The 23,977-nt window shown below is 40.6% G+C and overlaps 2 protein-coding genes across 4 annotated transcripts in view; one reads left to right on the forward strand and one right to left on the reverse strand.

The window, feature by feature from the left end:
- Positions 1–2,156: 2,156 nt before the first annotated feature.
- On the reverse strand, positions 2,157–6,978 carry LOC141292037 (globoside alpha-1,3-N-acetylgalactosaminyltransferase 1-like). Its single transcript, XM_073824008.1, has 5 exons — positions 6,936–6,978; positions 6,862–6,868; positions 6,682–6,714; positions 6,455–6,589; positions 2,157–2,847 (listed from the first exon to the last, which is right to left on the reverse strand). The coding sequence occupies exons 1-5, from the start codon at positions 6,976–6,978 to the stop codon at positions 2,157–2,159; spliced, it is 909 nt and encodes a 302-aa protein (XP_073680109.1).
- Positions 6,979–20,901: 13,923 nt separating this feature from the next.
- The window catches only part of ank1b (ankyrin 1, erythrocytic b), a 109,060-nt gene continuing 105,984 nt past the window's right edge, over positions 20,902–23,977 (forward strand). For all 3 annotated transcript variants that reach the window (XM_073824478.1, XM_073824479.1, XM_073824480.1), the window contains exon 1: positions 20,902–21,264. In XM_073824478.1, coding sequence (XP_073680579.1) covers positions 21,139–21,264 — 126 coding nt within the window. In that variant the 5' untranslated portion in view covers positions 20,902–21,138. The remainder of the gene's footprint in view (positions 21,265–23,977) is intronic.

Raw genomic sequence — 23,977 nt, forward strand, 5'->3', positions numbered from 1 at the left:
ACAGTATACACTATTTTTACCCAGTGTCTTCAGGAGTATACAAAATGGATTCATTCATTTTTGTGTGTGTTTGTTTTTAAGGTGATAAACGAAAGTTTTATCCAGTGAGGTCAGTGCATATTATGACATTCAGCTAAAATATTTGGTATAAATGTGAGGTCCTATAAATGTTATGTTTTGTTTTCAGTTACAGAGCTGAAGTAATAGACACTGGTAAGTGAGTTTGGATATTTTTATCAGTAGAAATCTGTAGTACAGGTACAAACTTGCATTGCACCTCTCTGTTTTAATTAGTAAATAGGTCATTCTGAGCTCATGATTGGTATGTTTAGGTGTGATTTATTTTTAAAAGAAAATATAGAATTCATGACAAATTCACAACAAATTCATTTTGTTGTTGTTGTTTTTAGACAACCAAGATGCAAATTCTGCTACTGTTGAAGTGCAGGACGAGAAAACAGAGGTACTTTTTATTTTTTTTATTTTTTATTTTATTTTAGTACTTCAAATGAAAATCAAAACAACACAGCATCATACAAGTTCGACATTGAATGTTTACATTTAGCTACATACCAGTCAAAATCTGCATTTTTCTGCTGTTATGAATGTTGTAATGAAAAAGATTTTGAAAAATACAAATTTTTATTGTAACAATTTTCTATGTTTTTGACAGACAGTAGAGGATGAGCTGTTATATGCCAGTGTGAATCATTCAAGTGCTGGTGAAAACTCTGCTCCTGCAGTGAAGTTTGAATCAGGATCTGACTACGCTACAGTGGTCATACGCTAAAGTCTAACACTGTAACAATGAATGGATTTAAGTCAACAAAGATGAAATAAAATTGTATGTTTTTTGGTTTTGAGGAAACGTCTCGTTTTCATGAATTGATTTTATATATATATATAATTTTTTTCTGAGATTAAATCCCCACAAAATCATTCTGTAGGTTATAGGATAGGTTAGCGCAAGTATGCTCATTTGTTTGTTAAATAACTTACATACAATATCGGGGGGGAAAGTCTCTGTTTTATCATATTATTTAAGCCGATGAAATATGAATAATGAAATATAAATAATAATTTTGAAATATGTAACTAATATATAAATAATTTTGAAATATGTAATCGCTGAAATACAAGGAGGGGGGCGGAGTGTGGGGAGTGAGTTTTCGAGGAGGAACATTGTTTCAGTTTCATCTAGGTTTACTTTTACTTAATTGTAATTGTAACTAGTAAAAATGGATTTAAAGAGCTCTCTAATTGGCATTGTTACTAGTAGGAACTGAATTATAGAGCTCTCTAATTGAATTTTTACTAGTAAAAATGCTATTACGACGAGTAATGCTTAGTATATTTGAGGCTAAAACGGCTTGCCATACACGTCCTGCTCCTCAGCACAGATCGTAAAAAGTAGACTGCAGTTTTTGAATTTCATTATAACGAACAAAGTGTAGAAACGATGTAAATAATATATTCAGTATATGCAGTGCAGAGAGCTTCATTAATTAAAATGCAAGTTTGTGAGATCATGATGGACAAGTGACAGTTTTTAATGATTATAAAGGGAGTTTGCAAAAGTGAAATTGAATTTATACAACAGTTTTATACATTTTTGATTTTATACAAAAGTTAATATTAAGTGGCTTATATTTTTGAAACACTGTAGTCTGATTGTGTTATATTTCCTCAACAAAAATAGTTCCAAACAAAGCCACAGCTGAGCCATTGCGCATCTATAGAGACAGAGCGCATTTAGGCCACGCCCACACCGGGAGGGAAAACAAACCAGCGCTCTCCACTGACTTTGTATTGCGGGAAGCGGCCTCCTTGTCATTTCTGACTTATAACAAAAAACATGTCTAAAAGCTGCTATGAGACAAGGTGAACAATAAATTTATTTATTTATTTTTCTGGGCTAAGCCGATATCTACTCACTCTAGAACTGCCCCTGCCTTTGGCCTTTTGTGTTATTTATTAGATTTTTTTTGGCTAGTCGAAGTTATGAATGGCCGGTAACTTAAAAATTTAGTAGCCAAATTGGCTGGTGAGTGAAAAAGTTCATTTCAAACCCTGGTGGCAGATGTCAAATCCCTGTTGCCAGTGTTATCTGTTAACAAATCCACCATGTCAGTGCAGCTGAATACTGGCAACAGTTGCTACGGGTTTGGACGAACTTCAGCATAGTTTTTAGGTACATTAGTGAAACGAATTATTTTTATTTGGGCTGCACTGGTATTGATGTCCCGCCACATATATTCAGGAGAGAGCAGTTTACAAGGTTTGTTCAAAAGGAAATACTTGTTCAAGTGAGACTCCTCTTGCCACACCGCCTCAATAGAGTTTGCAGCATCAATGTTCAGCTGCTCCCTGCAGGTTTTGGTGAGATGATGTACATCCTCCAATGAGCCACCAAATGCACCACCAGCATAATAATAATCACCTTCCCCAGCTGGAATGTATGCTTTGGACTCTGGTCTACGCTCATATGTGAATTGATCCCTTGGAACATCAAATAACCAAGGATGTATCACGCCTACCAGATGACCCAAAGACTCCGCACCCCAACGGGCATAGAACTTTGTATCTACGTCAAGACAGAAAATAAAGTCGGCATCATTGGCTAGTTCATTCTCTATTAGTTTTTCCAGTTTTTCCATCCTGTTCATAGTAATGTCCTGCCATCTGTTCAAACTTTGAACCTTTTGAACTGTCAAACTACGGTGTTCACCCATCTTCACTACAGGAACTGATTCTGGTTTATCTGTAAACAAGTAGTAATGCACTCGAAATCCAACAAAGTAATGCTCCTCTGCTGACTCCAGAAAATCTTTGACAAAACATGTGTATCTAACAAACAGAGAAAACAAATACAGGGATATTATGGTTAATTTATGCTTCAATCATTACTATTTCCAGAAACAAGGAAAAACAGAGGAGAGGAAACAAAGGAGAATTAACACAAGATGAGGGGTATCATAGGCCACGTTCACACAGCAGCAGAATACGGTTGTCATTCCTGTATTTTAGTCCTTAAAGGAATACTCCACTTTTTTTTGGAAATAGGCTCATTCTCCATCTCCCCCCGAGTTAATATGTTGAGCTTTACCGTTTTGAAATCAATTCACTCGTTCTCCTGTTCTGGCGATATCACTTTTAGCATAACTTAGCATAGATCATTGAATCCTATTAGACCAATGCAGTTATATCAAGTACTAATACCGGCGGAAAATGTAAAGATGCGATTTTCTAGGCCGATAAGATTAGGAACTACACTCCCATTCTGGTGTATTTGTCAAGGAAGTTTGCTGCTGTAATATGGACGCAGCAGGCACAGTAATATCACGCAGCGCCTGAAATTATTTCCCAGCTAGGTAACTTCCAACGAGGAACGCTCCCTGTGCATGCAGTTGGTCACGTTCGAGTGTGCCGCACAAGTCCCGAAAAGTGAAGCCAAAAGTTTTCGATCGCCCCCCGGTGGCCGGCTGCAGTAAAGGTCATAAACCCTGCCCTCTCCATGTAATCTAATGGGACGTGAGCCAAACTAAATAATCAAATTACACTTCAAATAATTTTTTTACAAAGATGGTTTCCATCGTGTGAGGTAGTTCTTATAATGCTGATTCATGTTCAAGTGTTCATTTTTCTAATAAGTTGTTTTTTATTTAGTTATTTTATGCTATAAAAACGGGGTGTGGTGTCATGATTGTGATCTTGTGATTGGGTCTGCGGGAGTTTGGGCGGGACTTTGATTCTGCGGCTCCGTCTCACGACACTACTGCGCAGACTCTGGCTCCAAACTAATCTCTACTGCTCAGACTCTGGCTCCAAACGAATCTCTACTGCGCAGACTCTGGCTCCAAACGAATCTCTACTGCGCAGACTGGCTCCAAACGAATCTCTACTGCGCAGACTCTGGCTCCAAACGAATCTCTACTGCTCAGACTCTGGCTCCAAACGAATCTCTACTGCGCAGACTGGCTCCAAACGAATCTCTACTGCGCAGATTCTGGCTCCAAACGAATCTCTACTGGACAGACTCTGGCTCCAAACGAATCTCTACTGCTCAGACTCTGGCTCCAAACGAATCTCTACTGCGCAGACTCTGGCTCCAAACGAATCTCTACTGCGCAGACTGGCTCCAAACGAATCTCTACTGCGCAGACTCTGGCTCCAAACGAATCTCTACTGCTCAGACTCTGGCTCCAAACGAATCTCTACTGCGCAGACTGGCTCCAAACGAATCTCTACTGCGCAGATTCTGGCTCCAAACGAATCTCTACTGGACAGACTCTGGCTCCAAACGAATCTCTACTGCTCAGACTCTGGCTCCAAACGAATCTCTACTGCGCAGACTCTGGCTCCAAACGAATCTCTACTGCTCAGACTCTGGCTCCAAACGAATCTCTACTGCGCAGACTCTGGCTCCAAACGAATCTCTACTGCTCAGACTCTGGCTCCAAACGAATCTCTACTGCTCAGACTCTGGCTCCAAACGAATCTCTACTGCGCAGACTCTGGCTCCAAACGAATCTCTACTGCTCAGACTCTGGCTCCAAACGAATCTCTACTGCGCAGACTCTGGCTCCAAACGAATCTCTACTGCTCAGACTCTGGCTCCAAACGAATCTCTACTGCTCAGACTCTGGCTCCAAACGAATCTCTACTGCGCAGACTCTGGCTCCAAACGAATCTCTACTGCTCAGACTCTGGCTCCAAACGAATCTCTACTGCGCAGACTCTGGCTCCAAACGAATCTCTACTGCGCAGATTCTGGCTCCAAACGAATCTCTACTGGACAGACTCTGGCTCCAAACGAATCTCTACTGCGCAGACTCTGGCTCCAAACGAATCTCTACTGCGCAGACTGGCTCCAAACGAATCTCTACTGGACAGACTCTGGCTCCAAACGAATCTCTACTGCGCAGACTCTGGCTCCAAACGAATCTCTACTGCTCAGACTCTGGCTCCAAACGAATCTCTACTGCTCAGACTCTGGCTCCAAACGAATCTCTACTGCGCAGACTCTGGCTCCAAACGAATCTCTACTGCGCAGACTCTGGCTCCAAACGAATCTCTACTGCTCAGACTCTGGCTCCAAACGAATCTCTACTGCGCAGACTCTGGCTCCAAACGAATCTCTACTGCGCAGATTCTGGCTCCAAACGAATCTCTACTGCGCAGACTCTGGCTCCAAACGAATCTCTACTGCGCAGACTCTGGCTCCAAACGAATCTCTACTGCGCAGACTCTGGCTCCAAACGAATCTCTACTGCGCAGACTCTGGCTCCAAACGAATCTCTACTGCGCAGACTCTGGCTCCAAACGAATCTCTACTGCGCAGACTGGCTCCAAACGAATCTCTACTGCGCAGATTCTGGCTCCAAACGAATCTCTACTGGACAGACTCTGGCTCCAAACGAATCTCTACCGTGCAGACTCTGGCTCGTAATTTCCCCCAAAGATGGCAGCGGCCATATTGAGACGCTTTGGCTTCACTTTTCTATAGTGGAATGAAGCAGAGATGCGTTGTCCATCTTTTTTTTTACAGTCTATGGTCGCGTTGTGCTGCGTGATATTACTGCGCCTGCTTCGGCCATGTTATGGCAGCAAACTTCCTTGACTATTACGCCAGAATGGGAGTGTAGTTCCTAATCTTATCGGCCTAGAAAATCGCATCTTTACATTTTCCGCTGGTCTTAGTACACGATATAACTGCAGAAGAGTCAAGTTTTAAATAGGACAAATACCGAAACTCGTTGGTCATTTTTGAACGCGATGCTATTAGTCTAATAGGATTCAATGATCTATGCTAAAAGTGATATCACCAGAATAGGAGAATGGCTGAATGGATTTCAAAACAATAAAGGGATTAGTTCAAATTACAGATAATTTACTCACCCCCTTGTCATCCAAGATGTTTATGTCTTTCTTTCTTCAGTCGATAAGAAATTATGTTTCTTGAGGATAACATTTCAGGGTTTTTTCTCCATACTTCAATGGTGCCCCCAAGTATGAACTTCTAAAATACAGTTTAAATGCAGCTTCAAAAGGCTCTAAACGATCCCAGCTTAGGAAAAAGGGTCTTATCTAGCGAAACGATCAATCATTTTTAAAACAAAATGACAATTTATATACTTTTAACCTCAAACGCTTGTCTTGTTTATGTCTGCCTGCACTCAGTTTTTTACGGTTCAAGACGGTTAGGGTATGTTGAAAAGCTCTCATCACTGAAGAAGTACTGACCCAGTGTTTACAAAGTGAACATGCAAAGAAGATCAAACGCCCTTTACCAAAAAAAAAAAAAAAAAAGGTAAAACAGCGATGTAGGACAATTTTGAAGTTGGAGGAGAAAATTTGATCATAAGCTGCTGTGTGAACTGGACATTTCAAGTCTCACACCTGTAAGTAAATGCATTGTCAGTCCCAAAAATGGACAGTGTGAAAGTAGACTTACTTTCCCAAAGCGAAGACAGTAGTTGCTATGGTGAGATTTTGTGATTGGTAGATAGAGTCGATCAGTGCGGAGTCAAAGGTTCCCTCCCAAATGATTGGCGCTGACCATGATGTCACAGTAGCAACATCTGTCCGACTTCATTAAAAACACAAATACAGCACTGTAATCATTCCAGTCATGAGTGGATATGGGCTATTACAGGTTGATACTAAAAACATAATACTCACCCTGCGAACACACTCGACTGTTTGTACAACAACCTTTAATAAAAATTAATAAACAGAAAGAACAACAGACATTTTATTGGTCCATAAAGTTGATACACATTTAAAACATGGGTTTCCAATTTTGTTTTTTCTTTTTTAATTTTCATCTATGAACTGAAGACATCATCATTTAACTCTCACTGGTCATCTGATCACAACCACAAAAACAACCATGAACCAAGAATCTTTTTTGTCTTGAGAAGATGAAATTTTACACACCCTGGTGATGAGTGCAATCCAAAGGTCTTTTGCTTCCATTTTGGCCTGATAATAAGAGTCAAACTTTTACTCATTTGAAATTGATTATGTTGTGTGTGTTTCATTGTGCTTGTTTATGAGGACACAAATGTGTGTAATGACATGGGTATGACATAGGTATTTGAAGGTGATTTATGAGGACACTTGGTTAAAGGCTTATAAATCCATCTGGTCTCATGACAAAAATGTACCTGGGGGCACTTTTTCATGAGACGAGAAATACGTACCAAAAAATATCACTGCAGTTAGCAAAAAACAAAAACAAAAACAAAAAAACACTAGAGGCAGTAAAACTCCGACACCTTTTATTCCCTTTTACACAAAGTATCATTAACAGGGTTTTTTTAAAGCGTAATTTTCACACAATTGCTTGAAGAATGTTATATTATGACTTAAAAACAAATTTAAAATGCTGGGAGATTTGAAAACTGATGCTTTTGAATGTTAACATATTCATATCATATCTATGGGTTTTCATAAGCAGTAGGTTTGTTTGGTAGTGTGGGATTACAAATTTAAGAAATGTTGATCCTATGTTCTGACATAGCATCACAGGAAAATCTAAAGTGAACTACACTGTATTTAGCTTCTAGAGGTACAGATGATTACATTCTAAGAAGATCAAATCAGGCAGCCCCGGTGTCTGAGACATTAACCTTTTTGTTCTCAAGGTACAGCTATCCCTTTGTCTCTATGATAATGTGAAGGTATGGGCAATACTGTAGCACATATGCCTTTGAATGTGAAGGTGTGGGCAAGACTGATTGGATTAGCACATATGCCTTTGAATGATGCCATTGTCTCTATGATAATGAGATCAGGGCTGAGACTCCGGTAACGGGCTGATTCCTGTATTGCATTTGCATGCTTTGTTTAAATTGTCTCCACCTCTACGTACCCCTCCCCTTGGAAATGTATATAAACTGTAATTTATCTGACTTAGTCAGACGAATTTTGAAGATCTGCAGCGACGAGCAGCTAGGATCTCAATAAAGAGAAACTTATGCTTCAAAACGTCCAAAACTTATAACTTATATCCAAAACGTCTCCTGGTCTCTGAGAAAAATTCACAACAGTAGCACGCATTACGAATATGTTTTTGAGGGGTGAAGAGCTCCGGTTATGGCAAGCTGTTTTAGCCTAAAATATACTAAGTGTTACTCGTCGTAGGCTAATTGCATTTTTACTAGTAACAATTCAATTAGAGAGCTCTATAATTTAATTCTTACTAGTAACAATATTAATTAAAGAGCTATCTAATTTAATTCTTACTAGTAACAATTCCAATTACAGAGCTCTCTAATTCAATTCTTACTAGTAACAATTCCAATTAGAGAGCTCTACAAATTAATTTTTACTAGTCATATGTCTCCATTGACTTCCATTCAATTTTAATTACAGAGCTCTACAACAGAATTTTTACTAGTAGGAAATTCAATTAGAGAGCTCTACTATTGAATTCTTACTAGTAACAATTCCAATTAGAGAGCTCTCTAAATAAATTTTTACTAGTAATAATTCCAATTAAAGAGCTCTCTAATTCAGTTTTTACTAGTAACACTAGTAAACGTTTTGTAGAGTCCGCATCAGAAAAATAATACTTCGCGAGGGCCTGTTTGGCATGGCCCTCCTTAAATGGCTGCCAAACAGGAAGTAACCATAGAAGCAGCAGAGGGAGCAGTAACAGTCAGTGTTGAGCAAGGGCTCCCTCTGCTGGCCTGGCGTTACAGATCCCCCCTCTATGAGCGACTCCTGGTGCTCAACAAACAAAACAAAATCAACAGGTCTAGGAGGGTGGAAAAGCAGGGGGTGGGATGGTGGGCCAGGTCCATGCAGGGGAACAGGTACAGAGTCAGGGCTTGGACCTTGGAGCAGAGGCAGACAGTGAAGCACTGGGGGACCTGGGCCATGGAGCAGTGGCAGACCTGGATCATGGAGCAGAGGTAGGCCTGGACTGTGGAGCAGTGGAAGACAGTGGAACAATGGAGGACCTAGGCCGTGAAGCAGTGGCAGACTGTGGATCAATGGAGGTCCTGGACCGTGGAGCAATGGCAGACAGTGAGACAATTAGGGTTGGGCATCGAGAACCGGTTCCAACTTGGAACCATTAAAAAAATAACGATGCCATTGGAATTGTTTATAAAATTTGTTTTCGATTCCGATCATTGGTTCCAAACACACAAGTTTTGGTTTCCATTGTGGCCACCGTATTTCCGGAAGTGCTTGCCGCGTGCTTGTTCAGTTGCAGCTATGGAGCACGGTAAGCTGCGCTCAAAAGTGTGGCTTTATTTCACACTAAAAAAGCCTGGGTCGGCACAGTGCAACACATGTGACAAAATGATATCTTGCACGGGAGGATGCACTACGAATATGACAAAACACCTACGCCTGCATGATGTACAAATTAAGGAGTGTAGCGTGTTTGACGTGCTGCGCAGGTCCATTGTCTCGTCCTCCTCGGGCAACCCTGCGCTAACCAACGTTAGTAACGTTACCTCGTCACAACAATCAGGTAAGTGATCCAACAATAGGTAAGAGTTTAACAATAAAGCGCTTGACCAAATTTGGTGAACAACAACGTTACTGAAATATTTTTTTCCCTCGTAGATGAATGTAGCGTTATGCAAATTGCCCACGCTAGTAGCAGTCCTAATATTACTGCTGCTAATGCTAAACCGGTGGAGACTCGTTGTGAAACTCCATTCACATTGGCTCCAAAGCAGGGGAAAATGCCAGTGGAGAAAGTGGAAGAGTGCCACAGAAAAGTTACCGCATGTGTGGTGAAAAGACTGCATCCCTTCTCTGATGTAGAATCCCCGACGTTCAGGTAACTGTTAATGTTAATCAAAGAGTTAAGATAGAAATCTTGCTTCCCAACCGATGTTAGGTCCTATCATTATGCGTTTTTATGTTCACAGGGATATGATCCATTCTATCATCCCCAAGTACACCCCCCCTACCAGAGACTATTTGGCAAACCAGTTAATCCCAATTTGGTACAAGATAGAAAAATCTAATGTAATCTCTGAGCTTGCTGATGTCCACTCTGTTGCCCTCACTTGTGACTCTTGGACTAGCATTGCTCAAGACCACTACCTAACTGTCACAGCACACTATTAAGTGGAGGGCAAAATGAAGCTGTCTACACAGCCCAGACCGGACATGCCGTGGCAGAGGAGATCGGTGACATCCTGAAAGAATATGGCATTTTTGACAAAGTAGTGGCTGCTACTGTGGATAATGCAGCAAATATGGACATAGCCATAAAAAGACTACAGTTTGTGAAACTTGGCTGCTTTGCTCATACACTCAATCTTGCAGCACAGAGTCTCTACTCCCTGTCTGCAGTGACTCAGTGGACTGCAAAGATCCGTACCATCATTGTGTGGATGAAGAGGTCCTCGATGGCAAAGATTGTTCTGCGAGAGAAGCAAGATCTCCTCAGTAAGAATCACTAAATTTGTTTCATTTGACCACAATGAATGCTATATAATTAAAATGCCTTTTTTAGTAACATAAATTTTGCATGCATTTATTTTTTTCAAATAGTACAACAATAGCTGATGTCTGAATGTAACTAAATCACATAAATGTTGTATGGTGATGTTATATACTATCATTTGTTTCTTTGTATTTGTGATTTTATTGTGTGTGTCAGAGCTGCCGCAACACTTACTCACACTTGTTGTGAGAACTCGATGGAACTCTCTCTACCTTATGATGGAGAGATTCCTAGAGCAATACCCTGCAATTCAAGCAGCCAGCTTGGATCAATGGCTGAGAAAGAATATGGAGAGGGACAGGTAGAGCTAGATAGGATAGATGGAAATCTGGGTATCCTACTCAATGTATTTATACAGCACAGCACCAATACACAAGATGAATAAAGCACTAAGCAGCTCAAGATTCAGTTAACTTCAAGTGAGAGTCTAATGTTAGATAATTAGTAAAAGTGTAGTAAAACAAAGTGATAAATAGATAAACGTGTAAGCAAAAATAACTATAAATTTTATATTATAAAATGTATCCTAATTGTCACACACAGACTTGCCCGGCTGAGTGATGAAGACTTCAGGAAGGCAGAGGACTTCATCAACTTGATGAGAGTTCTTTACACTTCCACACTTTGCGTTTCAACGGAAAAGAACCCCACATGTGGTCAGATCCTGCCAATTCTCAAAAAGCTAGAGATGCACTTTACTGTTGTTGAGGGAGACACAGTATTTGTATCCAATCTCAAGAAGCAAGTTTGGGCAAACTTGTCCAAGCGATATCAGGTAAAAATTAGGTGAACTTTCATTAAAGAACAATACATTAAATAATTCTATTACTGTGACCTTATTGTTTATTTAAATAACATTTTTATTTTACAGAGCGAGGACATCAGGAACTTTCTTGAAGTGGCAACAGCATTAGACCCCCGCTTCAAACTAAATACGGATTGTGATGATGACTCTGTCGGTGTCTGGGACCGAATCAAGAGACAGATGATGACAGATTCTGAGCACAAGCAGGTTATATAATGTCATTGAAGCTCAAACATTTGATGTCTCCAATTCAGCCATTAAAATATTTGGTCTATAAATACCAATTATGTTATTTATTATGTTATTAGTTACAGAGGATGATTGTGGAGAAGGTAGTGATGTCAGAACAATGTGGTCAGAGAAAAGGCATGATAATGATGAAGTGGAGGAGGAAGATGAGAATGTAAGCACAAAAATGCTGAAATATTATATTTAGGATCTTAGCCTCTGCCTTAAGTAGATGTTTTTCTTTTAGTGAATAAGTCTATTCTTTGTTTTTGCAGCAACAACCTCCAAGAAAACATCCAAGAAAGTCTCCATTGGAGGAGCTTTTTGCCGATGACGATGCAGAAAAGAGGTCATCACAGAGGAGGACCATGTCCATCCAGGACCATGCAGAGAAGGAGATGCAGATGTATAAGGAGACACCACCAACCTTTACGTCTGATGACCCTGCTGCCTGGTGGTGGAACCAGCGCATGACTTATCCTTTAATGTCAAACATAGCCTTTTCGTATTTGTGTGTTCAGGCCTCCTCTACACCTAGTGAACGGGTTTTCTCAACTGCCGGTGACACAATCTGTGCTGAACGTTCACGGATACAGCCTGAGAAGGCAGACATGCTCATATTTCTGAACAAGAACTGTTTTTAATGAATTAAGTTTATACATGTACAGAGAGTCCAGACCAGGGTGCAAGTTCTGCATATATAAATCTGTTTTTTGGTCTGGTGCAGAGGCATTCCTAATTTTCTCCTACATGGGCTGCAGCTCCTAAATCTAAAACTCATATTGAATCAAAATAAAATTATCCTCTGTGAAATCAAATGAGCCTGTGACATGTTTTGACTCCAGCCCACAAAGAATCGGAATTGAGAATCGAAAAGAACCGAAATCGAAAGGAAGAATCGGAATCGGAATCAGAATCGTTCAAATCAAAACGATGCCCAACCCTAGAGACAATGGAGGACCTGGGCCGTGGAGCAGTGACAGACAGTGAGACAATGGAGGTCCTGGGTTCTGGAGCAATGGCAGACAGTGATGCTCTGGAGGGCCTGGGCCATGGAGCAGTGGCAGACCATGGAGCAGTGAAAGCCAGGGCAGGGCAGGCAGAGCAGGGAGCCTTGGTGCTGCAGGCAGAGCAGGGAGCCATGGCAGTGCAGGCAGAGCAGGGAGCCATGGTGGAGCAGGCAGAGCAGGAAGCCTTGGCAGTGCAGGAAGCCATGGCGGAGCAGGCAGAGCAGGAACCTGTGGCAGTGCAGGCAGAGCAGGAAGTTCATAAAAGGGTGCCACCCTCTTGGGAGGTTCTGCTGTGTATGCCGCCTCCTTGGGAGGTTCTGCAGCTTGTGCTGCCACCTCTGGAGGCACTGGTGCAGCAGACTCATGGACAGACAAGGCCTCTGTAGCAGACTCGTGGACAGACGAGGCTTCTGGAGCAGACGAGGCCTCTGGAGCACATTGTGCAGCCCACACACTCAAAATGGCGATGGCCATCATTAGCAGCGCAGTGGATAGAGGGAGGCCCACCGGGCTAGTGGATGTAGGGACCACTGGGATGCCAGCAGCCCTCACTGACATCAGTGGTGGGTCCATCACACTGGCAATCATGACATGACGAGGCTCTGAAGGATAAGGTGATGCATGGCATGGCTTTAGCTGATCAGATGAGGCATGGCGTGGCTCTGGCAGATCAGACGAGGCACGGTGTGGCTCTGGTATAGGGACCGTGGTTTGGCTTGACTTTGGCATGGCGGCCATCTTGGCCGGAGACTCTGGCATGGCGGCCATCTTGGCCGGGGACTCTGGCGTGGTGGCCATCTTGGCAACAGGCTTAGGGATGGCGGCAATCTTGTGAACTGACTCTGGAAGGGCGGCCATCTTGTGAGATGACTCTGGAAGGGCGGCCATCTTGTGAGATGACTCTGGAAGGGCGGCCATTTTGTGAGCAGACTCTGGAAGGGCGGCCATAATGGGTGCAGACTCTGGAAGGGTGGCCATCTTGTGAACAGGCTCTGGGGTGGCGGCCATCTTGTGAACAGGCTCTGGGATGGTGGCCATCTTGTGAATAGGCTCTGGGATGGCGGCCATCTTGTGAACAGGCTCTGGGATGGCGGCCATGATGGGTACAGGCGTGGCGTGAGCAGGCCTCGGAGCGGCAGGCATGGCGTGAGCAGGCCCCGGAGCAGGCCTTGAAGCAGCAGGCATGACGTGAGCAGGCTGTGGCTTGGCAGATATGATGTGAGTAGGCCTTGCAGCAGCAGACGTGATGTGAGCAGGCTCTGAAGCAGCAGGCTTGACGTAATCAGGGCTTGTGACTTGAGGGGGCTTCGTAGCAGCAGGCTTGATGTAAGCAGGCCTTGGAGCAGCAGACATGACGTGAGCAGGTTTTGGAGCAGCAGACATGACGTGAGCAGGTTTTGGAACAGCAGACATGACGTGAGCAGGTTTTGGAGCAGCAGACATGACGTGAGCAGGTTTTGGAGCAGCAGACATGACGTGAGCAGGTTTTGGAGCAGCAGACATGACGTGAGCAGGTTTTGGAGCAGCAGACATGACGTGAGCAGGTTTTGGAACAGCAGACATGACGTGAGCAGGTTTTGGAGCAGCAGACATGACGTGAGCAGGTTTTGGAGCAGCAGACATGACGTGAGCAGGTTTTGGAACAGCAGACATGACGTGAGCAGGCTGTGGCTTGGCAGACGTGACGTGAGCAGGCCTTTGTGTGGGGGGTACTGTGAGGTTGTGGGGCTCCTCATCCGCAACTCCCACAGTAAATGCAGATCCACTCAGTAAAAAAGCCAAATCTATATATAGCTATATATAGCAAGATATATAGCAATATATGTTAAACAGATCGTTGTCAAGACAGGCAGGGTCAAGTACCAGCAAACAGAGATATCCAAGGCGAGACAAAACATAATCCAGAAATACAGGTGAGGGTCAAAATCCAGAAGGGCAGTCCAAAGCAACAAATGAAACAAAACAATGAAACAACGTAAAACTATGGCAACGGAAAATAACTAGGAAAACAAAACAATGGCAATGGAAATACAGACAATGACTATGGCAATGGAAAACAAGGAAAAGCTTGGTAGAGTCCGCAACAGCAAAACAATACTTCGCGAGGGCCTGTTTGGCATGGACCTCCTTAAATGGCTGCCAAACAGGAAGTAACCATAGAAGCAGCAGAGGGAGTGGTAACAGTGTTCAGCAAGGGCTCCCTCTGCTGGCCTGGTGTTACACTTACTAGTAACAATTGAATTAGAGAGCTTTCTAATTGGAATTATTACTAGTAAAAATTGATTTAGAGAGCTCTCTAATTGTAATTATTACTAGTAAGAATTCAATTGTAGAGCTCTCTAATTGTAATTCTTACTAGTAAAATTTATGTTGTAGAGCTCTGTAACTAAAATGAATAGTAAAAATTCATTTGTAGAGCTCGCTATTTGGAATTGTTACTAGTAAGAATTGAATTAGAGAGCTCTGTAATTGGAATTGTTACTAGTAGTAATTGAAGTAATTGAGTAATTGAGCTCTCTAACTGTAATTGTATTGTAATTAGTAAAATTTGATTTAGAGAACTCTCTAATTGGCATTGTTACTAGTAGGAACTGAATTATAGAGCTCTCTAACTGAATTGTTACTAGTAAAAATGCAATTACTTCGAGTAACGCTTAGTATATTTTAGGCTAAAATCTACACACAAGGAAGATTCAAATGCGTTTTAATATGGGGTTTGCATTTGTTAACACTATCGGGTAGGTTTAGGGGTTGGGTTTGGTGTAGGGCATATTTCCAACAGATAAAGCATTGACTTTTAGCAACAGTCCCCGGATATTTAAACTCTGAAGTGCCGCAATACGTACCAGAAGCAACGTAATAAAAACAGCAATACTTACCTATATCAACGTTTTTTTTTTTTTTACGTGCTAGGGTTCAGTATTAAACCTGTGTTTTAGCGCCACTCAGTGAACATTTCTTTTGAAACGGTGCTGCTAAAAACTACCCAGAAGTACGTATTTTTATGAGACTGGGTTGTAATCATACAGAATGAGTTTTTTATTCTAAAAATGCACAAAGTTTTCTGTAAGGGGTTGGTTTAGGTGTAGGGTGATATAAAATATAGTTTGTTCGGTTAAAAAAACATTAGACATATGGTGAGTCCTCATAAACCACAAAAACCAACATGTGTTTTTGTGCGTGCATGTGTTTTTGACTATGAGCATGCACATAAATACTAGCATGTGTGTGCACATTATGACTCACTTGATGGTGCCATGTTGTATTATCTGCTGACTGCAGCTTAAAACAGTAAAATAAAGAAATAAACAATTCAGTAATGCAACCTCAAATCAAGAGAACAACACATACACTACATCTGCACCATGTTTTTCTAACTGCACTGAACTCACCTGTTCTGTTTATTGTTCAGGTAAATGAGCCTGTAAAGAAAGACATTATGAGGAAAGATCTCTGTAAATATGAAACTGTTTATCTTCTTCTCAGTGTTTAGAGTTTTCCCTGCTGAAAAAAACAGCTAATACCAGGCTGGTTGGCTGGTCTTAGCTGGTTTAAGCTGGAAGTAGCTGGTTTTAGCTGGTCTCCCAGCCTGGCCAGGCTGGTTTTAGCTGGTGGTCTCCCAGCCTGACCAGCTAAGACCAACCTGACCAGCCTGGGAAAGTGGCCAAAACCCCTCTAAAACCAGCCTGCTGACCAGCTATGACCAGCTAAAACCAGCCAACCAGCCTAGGCTGGTTTTAGCTGTTTTTTCAGCAGGGTTATATCTATGCTTGTCATGTAAACAGAAAATGCAGAGTAATGCATTGCTTTAAATTTTGGTTGAAATCAACCAAGACATTTGCTTTGCTGTCCCAAATATCATTCATACTAATAATATGATACATCTTGAGAATAAAATTCAAATGTACACGTTTTTAAAGTGGTCATAAAATGATTTTGCATCAAAAATAAGGCACATAAGCAGAATAGAGTGGCAATACTATGCTAAATAGGCCTACTTCATGTACTCATCCAGGCCATATGGCAAGCAGTGGTAATGCTAGCAACTTCTGATAAATAATACTGCATTATTGACACATTAATTCACAACTCCAAAACAAAGGCAAATATTTACATTACATACATACCCACTCAATACCATCCCAAAGAACACAAGAATGATGAGAAAATTCTGACGCATCAGCATTGTTAGAGTGCCCGCATTAATATGAAGTCAGAGACTGAAGTATAAGTGAGAGGAATAAATCAAGAGAGATGTATCAAAGAAGGAGGAGTGTGTCCAAATAAAATAGACGCATTAGGGTGGGGCCCTGCATTAGAGAGCAACAAATGAGACTCAAACAGGCCCGGACTGGCTAATTAGGAGCACCGAGAGAATTCAACACCTCATGCCACCGGGTTGAAATAAGGATGCTGTATCTAGGCTGCCTGCACTCACAGCAGCAGCACTCTTTTTATGTATTATTGTCTCACAGCTCCACTTGAAGATATGCAAGCAAAAAATAAGATATTAAAAAATGGATAATAGCAAGTGCAAAGGTGACACTGAAAAGGGCATTATAATTATAAAAAATAATAAAGCTCTAGAAACTGACACGGCTTAATGTACTAAAATGAGTAGGCCCCACCCTTGTCCTTAAAGGCACAATATGTATATTTTGATTAAAATTTCAAAAAACAACTAGAACAGTGTTTTATATTTTGCTGACTTGTGTACTTACATTATCCCAAATGTTTCGAAGAATGTAAAACTAACTTAGACTAAGCAACTAAGCATATCTTCAAACTCATAGAAAATAACCAAAACAATCCAAGGTTTTTATTTAGCACAGTGGCTAGATTAACAAATAACCAGACACCACCTGACCTAAATATTCCCTTACAGTTTAATAAATATGAATTTCTTCACTAATAAAATAGATAACATCCAAAATAAAATAACAAATGTAGATTCTAGAGCATCTAATACTTCAGCTTCATTCATTGCACCTGCAAAACTGCAGTGCTTTACATCTATGGGACAGGAAGAGCTAAAAAAAAAAAAAAAAAACGTATCACTGCGTCTAAACCAACAACATGCCTATTAGATGCTGTACCCACTACAGAAAGAAAGAGCTGTTACCTTTGATTGTTTATTCATGTTTAAGGATTGGATATCTGTGAACAATTTTGCACAGAATATATATTCAGATATTGCAGAAAAGGACACTGTGATGTTTTTAAAGAATAGTGCTGGAGATTTATCCTTTAAGTACTTTTCTCATATTTGTGAAATATATTTGAAGTTGTAAAGCAGCTGTTTTTGTGACTTATTCAAAAAGATTATGTCATTAGTAAAAACAATACATTTTATTTTTTTATTTATTTGATGTTTTTTCATTTCAAGGTTTGGATAATTATGAACACTAATTCTTACAGTAAATAAATTCTGATACTGTTAATATTACATTGTTACATTGTTGTAAATATAGCAGGGATATGTTGTTACACCAGATTATACATTTTATTTAAATACTTTATTTTAGTTGTAATTATTATTTTTTATGAGGGTATTTTATTTTGAAAGAGGGTTGTACCATAGATATTTATGACTTACATGCTCAGGGCAAGTTCTGCAATCTTACTGTATTTGTACACTACAGTATGTACATTGAGCTTGTTTGGGATCAAATTTATTTTTATTTTTTATGTATTTGTATTGTTAAAATATATAAAAACAATTGATTTTATTTGGATGGATTAATTAGATTAACCAGTTGTTATCATTTCTGTTTGTGCTGGTGGTCAGTTATGAACAATAGGTCAAATTGGACTGCTAGCAAAAACTTGAGAGGCTCCTCCTCTAACAGCTGTAATCTCACTCCAAACTTTTGCTAAAAATTTGAGAGCTCTGCAGTACTATTGAAATCGTGTTGTGCTGTATGGAGTCCACTAGATGGTGATATCTGCCGTTGACAAACCAAGATTGCTCTTCACTGACAAAATGCTCTGTTATATTAAGCTTATTGTGGAAAAACAGAATGTTGTAGAGACTGGCTGCGTTATGTGAGTACAATTAAAACTAAAGTATAGGCTAATCACGTTGTCCAATAGACTTGTTATTGATTTGTGAACGTGTTGAAAATGTGACGTTCTATTTCTGGCAATTTCTTTGTACGTTATCACACAATAAATTATCTTTGAATATGTTATACTGTTATATAGACACTAACGGATGTCTAACGGTAATTTCGAATTTTACTTTAAACCGACTAGGCCCACCTGAGCAACCCCAGACAGGACGTTTAAAAGATCGCAGGCACTAAAGGTAAGCCTCACTTTAAAAATATTGAGCTAATTTCAGGGTCATGGGTAATATTGCACTCTGTATTTTTGTTTTACACTTAAATAAATTCATAATAACATTGCACACTCGCATGAGATAAAGACATCAGTCACACCAGAGGCCTCGAAAATAATAGGTTACGCACTTAGGTCACGGTTTGGTCAGTTACTCGGTTGCGTGGCCATATTGGCGATACTCGGATTTAAACAACACTGATAGATGCTGTCTAAACAACGAAAAAAAAGTGTGGAAGCTGCTAAATCATATAGAGAAGGATTTAGTAAGCAGGAAAGGGCGCAATATTTTGATAAACGTAAGTTAATAGGTGGTAAAGATAAATACAAGTAGTATTATTTCTGATATTAGCCTAATATTTCACCTACCTGACAAGAAATGATAAAAACAAACATGATATTGTCAAGATTCTTACTCTGGAAATCCTGGTTCAGTTTGGCCATCCACAAATGGCTTTTGTTCCTCTGACAGGTTTTGCACTCTTCTCCTTGATTTGTTATAACTTCCGGCAGTTTTTAGTGCTCCAAATGTTTTTCCCGGTCCGACCAATTGATACAGCCCAAAACATGACAATAATTGACAATTTTCAGCAGCAATAATCAGCAAAATATGTGAGTTTTGTTCGGTTTAATGGCATTGTTTACGTTCAGTGCTGCCAATATGGCCAATTGATGAGGTGTCGTGAAAACTCTTTATATAGATGTATAAGACCTGAAGAAAACACTGTTAGTATTTCCATTCATCAGTGCCAGCTGAAATCTGACAACTAATGCACAGTTGTTATTTTTCTCCCATATGACTAACCACTCTGAAACCGCAGGAATGTCAACACTGACGGGTCCAATTCATGCTTTTTAAAGCACTGCAACAAATAGTAACTGGACAACATCTATTATTATTCTATGTATTTATGATTTCTCTGTTGATTTGTATGTTAGGACAACCCCAAAGCATCTTAAAGCATCCAAAACCAACCTAATTTAAGATTTCCACCAAATATGTAATGTACATACCATTTGTATAGGCACCAGTATGTGATGTAAACAAATCACTGTCAGTGTAATTACAAAGTTTCCCACTTTCCCAAAGGAAATCAGTAGACCATTTTGATTAGAGGAAGAGAAATCAAGCAGCTGAAGGATAATGTACAGCCTAGTGTCATGACAAGCATAAATAAATATGAATGATCCGTCACATGACTCAGCCATCATTCTCAGAGGCAAACGCTTGCGCCTGCATTTCCCTTCAGATGGGCGCTGAATTGTAATGCACTGGCGCTTTTTATATAACTGTTACTCCGCAATCCAGCATTTGCACAGTATTGTAAGAAAGAAAGGAAGAAATAGCAAATTGTATTACGAAATATAAGAAAAGAAGTGAATGTGAGCTTTGGGAAGCATCTGGATTGCTCCATAGGGTTCTACATGACATAAAGCAACTGGTACGCATCTCAATGCAATAAACAAGTGACAATGCAGCCTCTCTCTCTCTTTGTCATATACACTCATTGTCTTTCTCCCATACAGGTTGAAATGAACTAAATTACTGCATAAACAACAATGCACAAGCCCCTTCTCATGGAAAACCACAGTCTGTTGAGAGTGAGCGAGATTGTACATGCAGTTTTTATGAGGTAAGCTGTTATGGCTCTAAACCCTTTCACTCTCAGCAATCAGAGGGGAACCTGCCTTCAATTAGAAGCAGAAAATGAACCCAACTGAATGCATCACACAACAGTAAACTAAAAACCAATGATTGTCTATGTGTAAAAAGAAATATAAAATTTGTGAATCTGATTTTTTCAGCTACATCCTGCAGATATGCACAAAGAAGGCGACAGTGATACCAAGAGACGTGCGGTAAACGGTTGGCAGCATCTCTGCTGAGAAAGAAGAGAGACTGAGAGTGAGAAAGAGAAGATGAGAGAGAGAGACAGAGGGAGAAACATCGAGCTGCTGCAGTATCCCTACACTGCTGAGGCTAGGACTGCGTGACTGACTGGTGTGTTTTGCACGAGAGAGAGAGAGAAAGAGAGAGAGAGAGAAGAAGGGAGGGGGGATGGGAAGGATCTTGCTTGGATGAGGAGCAAGCAGGCAGGCAGGCAGCAGCATCATCTCTTTTGTCGCGTGCTGCTGAGGGAACTGGCCGCCTAGAGCCGTGCAGGGCGCTCACTTCTCGCAGGCGCGCACAGCGCCACCGCCTCTCCCGCACTGGCCGCCGCAGGGACAGCGACAGCCTCCGTTACAGGCGCAGCACTGCTTGTTACAGCGGCACCATGGCGCAAGCCGCTAAGCAGATCCGCAAGAACAAGGACCTACAGGAGCTCGCAGCTCAAGAGCTGCGAGAGAAGGAGGAGGAGAAGATCAAGAAGAGGAACAGATCGAGAGACCGTAGACGCAAGGTAACAGAAAAAAAAACCTCCTTCCTTTTTTTTTCGAGGGGAATACGCACACCTTCACACATATCACTGACTCATTGTGTTAACCAGTCAGCTAGAGCTGGTCGTTCACAGATTATGTTTTAGGAAGATGCTGATGTCTGGCGGGGCGGATGAGGGGGGGTCATGACTGAGATGATTGGTTAAGTAGCCCTTCGGTCCTCAGGGGAACATCCTGCTCGATCGATTTAGAAGGAAACGCTGTTTACGACTGATGCTGCATCAAAGCAAACCTGAATGCTTTATGCATTCAGATGCACCATTGTCATGTTCCCTCCGCCTGTCACCATCTCATATCTATGCTGTAAGCGTGAACTTTGCCAGAACGTGAGTGTAATGTCTGCACCTGCCTTTGCCGCCCATTCTCATTACAGTTTGTATGATGGAATGGGAGCTGAAGTGCATTATGGGAGCTCTGCTGCTTTGCTGCTCTGAGCCCTCTGGCTCCCTACTTACCTTACCTTTCCACCAATGTGCATGCGATGATGTACGGTCGCACGCATGCAGATTTGAGCTTCACACGAGCTTGGAAGTACACGTGACTCAGGTTAGAGCCGAAGACGACAAGATCGAAAGCGGCCGGGGTGATGACTCTGCTCCCGTCTGCTCACCAAGGCTCATAAAACCTGTCAGCTTAGCATTTATCAGCGTGCTCGCGTAACTACCCGATCGGGCAGAGATATGTGGCCGGCGGTGGTAGGATGTCAGTGTAGCGCCAATTAACACAAGCGAGTTGCTGACACACACAGTGACACGAAAAGATACTGGAGACTAAAGATCACTCTGAGGACTGTCCTTGAGGGTTGGCTGTTTAATCTTCGGTGGGACATCTGATGAAGCATTTGTCAAGGCTGTCAGTGACCCCTTGAGATTGCACAGGGGTCTGGAAAATTGAAGTCGGGACTTGTTTGATGACACTCTTGCCTTTTTTTTGGTTATGCTTAAATGTTAAGCAGTTCAACACTCAATCTTCATATGCAATGTATTTGGATATCATAGTGTCAAGATAAATGCAAACCGTTTGTTTCCTAAGGTCTAAACTTGACCGTACAGCTAATGCAAGATGCATATGTTTGTATGAGCTTAATTGAAAATTGTGCAGCTTCAGGCGTAAACCAGTCACATGAGTTCAACCATTGGCACGCAGAAGGGTAAATACTGGCACATAAACAAAAATGGAGACTGAGAGGAATATTGTATCACAAGTCAAGAATTATACACTAGCACTTGGCTTGTACATATAAGTGACATTTGTGAATCAAATTCCTATGTCTTCTAACAGTTGCCATGAAACAGAAGTAGAGATAAGTCTTTACTTCTGTATTGTGATGTGTATCTGAGTGTAATGGATTATAGAAGGAAATATAATTAAGCATAATTAAACATTATAAGAAAAAATAAAAATGTTAAAAAATTAAACATATACATGACCCTGGACCACAATACCATACATGGTATGGGTTAAAATGATCAATGTTTCTTTTATGCCAAAAATCATTAGGATATTATGTTCCATGAAGATATTTTTTTAAATACAGTAAATATAGCAAAACGTATTTTTTGATGAGTAATATGCATTGTTAAGAACTTCATTTGGACAACTTTAAAGGCGATTTTCTCAATATTTAGGTTTTTTTTACACCCTCAGATTCTAGATTTTCAAATAGTTGTATCTCTGCGAAATACTGTCCTATTCTAACAAACCATACATCAATGGAAAGCTTAATTATTCTCTCAATTTCAGAAAATTGACCCGTCTGACAGGTTTTGTGTTTCAGGGTCACATATGTGGATGAGTCATTCACAAGATCTGTAGTATGCATTTACAAACTAGATTGAATTTTCATTTCATGTTGACTTTACCGTTTATCATCACCCCCCCCCCCCCAGAAGTGGTGCAGTAATTGCTATGATGAATTAAAAATGGCACTTCATATCATAAAGATTGCTAACCCCTAGTGTCATCGTGTTTCTGAAAACGTGTCAGTGTTGCTGAGGTCTCAAAGTGTTTTGGACAGTCTGTGGCCTTGTGAGATCTCAGCTGTTGGTGGACAAACAGTTGTGTTGTGATTTTTACACATCCCTGAGGTGGGTGTCCGGAGAAGAATGATGTCAAGTGCCCAGAGTGTGAGATGCAGAGAAACTGTGTTTCAAATGGACTGTTAGCTTTTTTATTTTATTTTTTTTTTAACTTAAAAAAAAGTATTCTGCAACATTTAACATACAGTACATACATCATACAGTATGCTATGTTGTTTTCACGTTACTTTATTTTGTGCATGTTTTAGGGGTCGACCGATTATCGGCCTTAAGCAATTTTATGGTTATTGGTATCGGTCATATTCAAAACTGATTAAATAATTTAAAAGCATTTAAAGAAATTCTGTATTTTTAGAAAGTTTTGGAATATTTGTCCTCTCCCTAAAATTGTCCCTACTGAATACATAATATATAATTGAATAAAAATGGTTATATTGACCTATTAAAATTTAGCTTACATCTTCTTTGTAAATATATTTTTTTCTATTTTACTAAAATTTTAATATAAAATAAATCAATAGCAAATATAATTTTAACAATGTTTCAAGTGTGATTTATGAGATTTCTATTTTGAATCCAATTTTTCTTTGTAAAAGGCAAAAAAGTTCATACTGATTTCAAACTTTAAGGATTTATT

This window comes from Garra rufa, chromosome 19 (assembly GCF_049309525.1).
Source record: "Garra rufa chromosome 19, GarRuf1.0, whole genome shotgun sequence".
Taxonomy (NCBI): Eukaryota; Metazoa; Chordata; class Actinopteri; order Cypriniformes; family Cyprinidae; genus Garra; species Garra rufa.

Coding starts and splice junctions, on each gene's coding strand:
- LOC141292037 (XM_073824008.1), bottom strand. CDS start 6,978: ATGGAAGCAAAAGACCTTTGGATTGCACTCATCACCAGGGTGT. Junction 6,590..6,681: donor CAGTCGAGTGTGTTCGCAGG/GTGAGTATTATG, acceptor TTTTTAATGAAG/TCGGACAGATGTTGCTACTG. Junction 2,848..6,454: donor ACTGTCTTCGCTTTGGGAAA/GTAAGTCTACTT, acceptor TCTGTTTGTTAG/ATACACATGTTTTGTCAAAG.